Source organism: Penaeus japonicus, unplaced genomic scaffold (genome assembly GCF_977035675.1).
Source record: "Penaeus japonicus unplaced genomic scaffold, GWHDUDI00000001_assembly GWHDUDI00000004, whole genome shotgun sequence".
NCBI classification, from domain to species: Eukaryota; Metazoa; Arthropoda; class Malacostraca; order Decapoda; family Penaeidae; genus Penaeus; species Penaeus japonicus.
This window is the reverse complement of record NW_028234406.1, coordinates 16,657,385-16,662,384: the sequence shown is the minus strand read 5'-3', so window position 1 is coordinate 16,662,384 and position 5,000 is coordinate 16,657,385. Positions and strand designations below refer to the sequence as shown.

The 5,000-nt window shown below is 33.4% G+C and overlaps 1 protein-coding gene across 2 annotated transcripts in view; it reads left to right on the top strand.

Annotated features, from left to right (window-relative positions):
- Positions 1–5,000, top strand: part of LOC122262997 (nardilysin) — a 16,879-nt gene that overhangs the window by 2,931 nt on the left and 8,948 nt on the right. For both annotated transcript variants that reach the window (XM_043031278.2, XM_043031275.2), the window contains 9 exons: positions 1–12; positions 508–740; positions 915–1,035; positions 1,271–1,489; positions 1,717–1,846; positions 2,689–2,944; positions 3,190–3,340; positions 4,099–4,232; positions 4,544–4,688. The exon at positions 1–12 is cut by the window's left edge and continues 248 nt beyond it. In XM_043031278.2, the coding sequence (XP_042887212.2) occupies positions 1–12; positions 508–740; positions 915–1,035; positions 1,271–1,489; positions 1,717–1,846; positions 2,689–2,944; positions 3,190–3,340; positions 4,099–4,232; positions 4,544–4,688 (1,401 nt within the window). The remainder of the gene's footprint in view (positions 13–507; positions 741–914; positions 1,036–1,270; positions 1,490–1,716; positions 1,847–2,688; positions 2,945–3,189; positions 3,341–4,098; positions 4,233–4,543; positions 4,689–5,000) is intronic.

Genomic DNA, 5,000 nt, shown 5'->3' with positions numbered 1-5,000 from the left:
ATATTTTCTCAGGTACATTTCCATAATTTTTCCTTATACTGTTAGTGGTTTGAATATATTCTTAACATGCATTTTATTATGTATATGTCACTATTGAAAGGTATCATTCATAGAGAATCAGATGTATCTTCTGTTCATCCTTTTGAGACGGGTGTTCTTACAGGATCAGAGCATTTTCATATTGCATTTTTCCTTTTGTCGAATTTTCGTTTTCCTTTAATTCTGATGACCTGTTATATCAAATGCTAATTAGTATCACTTTGATAATATTTATATAGACTCATATTTCAAACAATAAGTCTAGTAAATAATAGAAAAAATGCATATTAAGGTTCCCAGCCCTGGCTGAGCATCGTAAGATGTGGCCCATCATGGAAGGGTTAAGAATGAGATTATTTGTGGTCATAAAAGGTTGAACAGGTTATCTCTTATACCTAATTTAAAAATACAAAGTAAAATGTGAATGCATGTTGAAAAATATTATTTAATTATTTGCTCCAATTACAGATTCCAAATAACGGTCTTCCCTGCCCATCATATAAACACCTCGAGTTCCCTTTTCCTGTGGAGAAATTTCACCGTCTGTATCGGATTATTCCCATGAAGGAATACCACTCTGTAGAGATTAACTGGGCTTTGCCTTCGTACCTCAAACACTATAAAACAAAGCCATTACATTACATCTCTCACTTACTTGGCCATGAAGGAAAAGGATCCATCTTATCATACTTGAAGAAAAAGTAGGCTCCAAAAATTATTTTGTCTTTGGGATTTAGTTTTACTTGATATATTGGAAGGAATATGTTATAAGAAGTGTAATTCAAATTCTATTTAGTATTGATATTTCATATTACATTATGAAGACTTGCCATGTAGTAGGTATAGATAACATAAAAGTTATCATTATTTTTCAGAGTGTGGGCAGTTGGACTGTATTCTGGCAATGATGGCTCTGGGTTTGAACATAATACTACATATGCTGTGATGAGTATCAGTGTTGAGCTGACAGATGAGGGCTTTAAAAATCTGGATGAGGTAATCAATGAAGAGGAGCTTCGTGTTGTCTTTCCATTTCAAAGCAATTGAACAATCCATTAGCATTGGATATACTGTATTAACATTAAGCAAACTTTATTACTATGTATTCTTTGAAATAATTTTGATATATTAAACTTTTATTATTTTATTTTTATGAACTTTTTTCCCCTCCTACTTATAATGATAATCCAGAGTTGACTTAACAGATATATGTTTTATTTCTTTTTTTCAGGTCTTGTTAGTAGTATTCCAGTATCTCTACATGATCCAACAAACTGGACCAGTAGAGAGAATTTTCAGGGAGATTCAGCAGACTGAAAAATTGAATTTTGATTATGCTGAGGAGGAGACAGCAATTGATAATGTTGAAAACCTGTCAGAAGGCATGAGGATGTTTGAGCCTGAGGATTATCTCACTGGAGACTCACTTCTCTTTGAGTATGACCCAGAAGTAAGTCGATGGAATGTGTATGCTGAACACATTTGATGCCTTTTTAGTAGCTGTGACAGAAACAATTTTAGTTTCGCTTAAAGAGAAAAGCATTCATGCATACAGGTATTAAACTGTCAATAAAACAGGATGATTTAGTAAAACTAAGTTGAAGTACTGTTGTTTTTATATGTTTTTAAAATCGTTTTTCACTGAATTGCATCTTATATTACTAATATTGTTTACAGGTAATAAAGAATTGCCTGCAACAGTTAGTGCCCGAAAAATGCAATATCATGATCAGTTCCAAGAGTTATGAAGGCCAGGATGTTTGCTGTCTGACTGAAGATTGGTTTGGTACAAAATATTCAGTCGAAGGTGAGGAATATCAAATTAACCCACACAGGACGGGTGGTACAGCATGTGTACCGCGCATTCAAAAGCCCAGTTGCCGGGCGGCACAGTATTGTGCCAGCCATTCAATTGATTTAGGCCTGATAATTCAAACGCCCCGGCATTTGGACATTCAAGGCTAGAATTTCCCCGTTGGGAATGGGTTAAGAAATGAAGTTTATTCATGTGAGTCATTTAAGTTATATATATGTATAGTCACTTTCAGTTTACATTTATTTGATATTGATATGTTGAACTTATCTTAATTGCTTGTGAATATTTCTTTGAAGAGTGTTCATGGTAAATATAACCTACTTGCACTGGTTGATATCCTATCACGTAGTCGGAAAAAATCTCCAGACTCAGGTGATGTCCTGAGATGTCAGTTGTGAATTGCTGAAATGTCAGAAATAGAATGCTAGATTGTTCTTAAATATAATTATGATATCATGTCATGTCATGTCATGAGGTACATGTACATACTTGTATGTTCATGTATGATTATTTATATTGTTCTTTTCGTTTTGGAAAAAAAAAGGATGAGCATAAAACATCTTTTTTGATACCCCACTAAAAGATTGCTTCCACTATCCAATGGTATTATAACATTAAAGGGAAGAATATAAGCAAAGTTCAATAAAATAACACTAGACAAGCATTGCTGTAACACCATTTTTGACTAAAATAACTCCTCTTGATATGGCAATGTTAAGCGGTAGTAGGCAAAAATACGTGCCGTTGTGGATGGGCTAAATATTTGATAATCAGCAACTCTCATACAATGTTGTTGATATTGTATTAAAACTTTTTTTCATCCTTTTTGACAGATATCCCTCAAGAGTGGGTAAAGGAATGGAGTAAACCACCAGAAAATCCTCATTTGTTCATCCCAGCTGCTAACGAATTTATACCAGACAATTTTGACTTACTTGATGTTGAAGAAGGTACCACAACATACCCAAGAATACTTCAGAAGGATGACTGGGGTGAGCTGCTCTACAAGCAAGATCAGAAATTCAAGTTACCAAGGACTTACTGCTACATCTACTTCCTGTCAGACCTTCTCTTGCAGTCTCCAAGAGCGTAAGACTTTTACAATGGTCATGTATAGGATATCAGCTATGACTTATCAGCTATGACTTACTCCATTCTTTGTGTTTGAGGCTCTGCTTTAATATAACAGAATTAAAGAAATCTGGTTCTGAAATTATAGCAATATGGGGTTTTATAGTAGTAAGTAGCCAGAGTAAAGCAGGATAAACATCTAAATTCAGGAGGTTATGTATTTGTGCTTATAATGACTCAAATATCCCAAATTTATGTTACAGAGCAGCTCTGTTGGACCTTTACCTGAACCTGTTCCAGCAGCATTTGATGGAGGACATTTACCCAGCCAACATGGCCCAGTATCACTACACCATCAACGCGACAGAACGTGGCTTAGTTTTCAAAATCAATGGTTTTAGTCAGAAGCTTCCTGTGAGTAATTTGCTTTTATGCAAGTTTAACCCAGTGATGCTGGATATGTATCCTAATGGAGTGGTTCATTGGCCAGGAAAAATTTATGGACAGTGTTCACTTTGTCTGGGATTATTTGTGTGTGGCCATGTGTGACATTTTCTATACACTGCTTAACTGATTAGGTCATGTTATATGATAAAGGACATGGGAATTCAGGGTGGAAAAAAAAAATGATTACAAAAGAGCACTTCTTTCAAAACTATCAGTAAAAATAGAAATATCCCCATGACTATACTATGCTAGTGATATCAGGGTTATGCTAAGAACAGGAATCAAACTAACATGTTATATGCACACTAACCTACTAATTTTGTCAATAATGCCTTTTCATGATGATGATCATGATTGTACTTCTCAAATAACATAGATTTTTTTTTAGTAAATAACAGTATAAACAAAGACACATTATTGAAAGCTAAGAATATGTATATCACCAAATTAGAGACAGAGAGTATTTTCATGCTTATCCCTGATATACTGAAACTTTTTATTGGTAGTAAGTTCAATACAGGTTATCCTTTTTTTAGAATACTAGTTTTATAATAAACAGATGAGTATCGGTATTGAACCATTTCTCTAAATGCACTAAACATTTAGGGTACTATTCTAACACCTATTGCCATATACTAGTACTTCACAAGATCATAGAGGAACTATTCTATTAGCATATTTTTCACAGTAAGACTGCAATTGAACATTTACCTTTATCTTTATAGCAAATGCTGAAACTCCTGCTTCATCACATGGACACATTTGAAGAACATTTGGATGAGAAGTCTTTCCAAGAGATAAGACAGCAGCAACTGAAATCCTATCATAATGCTATCATTAAGCCAGAGAATATGAAGAAGTAAGTATGTGTTGATAAGTAGGAGAATGAAGAATAGAAGGCTGCATTATTTTATTCTATATTTCCATAACAATGTTTTACCTTACCTTTTATTACCACATCTCACCTGTCCATGTCTGCCAAATGCACCTGAACCAAACTAAACCAACAATTTTTACTGTAACCAACACAAAGCATTTGTAAGAAGTTTTGTTAGAAGAATGGGATATATTTGTTTTGACCAAGTAATATAAGCTGAGTAAATGAATGATTCACAGAAATATACATAAACTTTCCTTATATTCTTTTATTTACAAATAAAATCATTACAGGAACATCCGACTATCAATAGTACAGCTTGTACACTGGACGCCATATGAAAAAATGAAAGCAATAATGGATGTGACAAGCAAAGACCTTTTAGAAGACTTTGTATATAAGCTTTATCCAACCTGCCATATACGGATGCTTGTCCAAGTATGTATCTTGTGAAAGTTGTAATGGTGAACCATTTCTTCATTTTTTTTATTTTACATTTATATTTTTATGTCTTTCCTTTTTAAGCAGTTTTGAATTGGTTATTGAAGTGTGGCTTTAGAACAGGGTTAGTATTATGTTTATTTTTTCATTAAATATGTCAACTTCATATTAAAATATTCTTTAATAACTACTGTCCACTAAAAATCATAAATTGTCCTGCTGAACACTCTTGCCTTAGAGCATTATCTGTGTTGAGTTTATTAAACAGTAGATAATTAAAAATTCATTAAATAATATAATAGTATGACA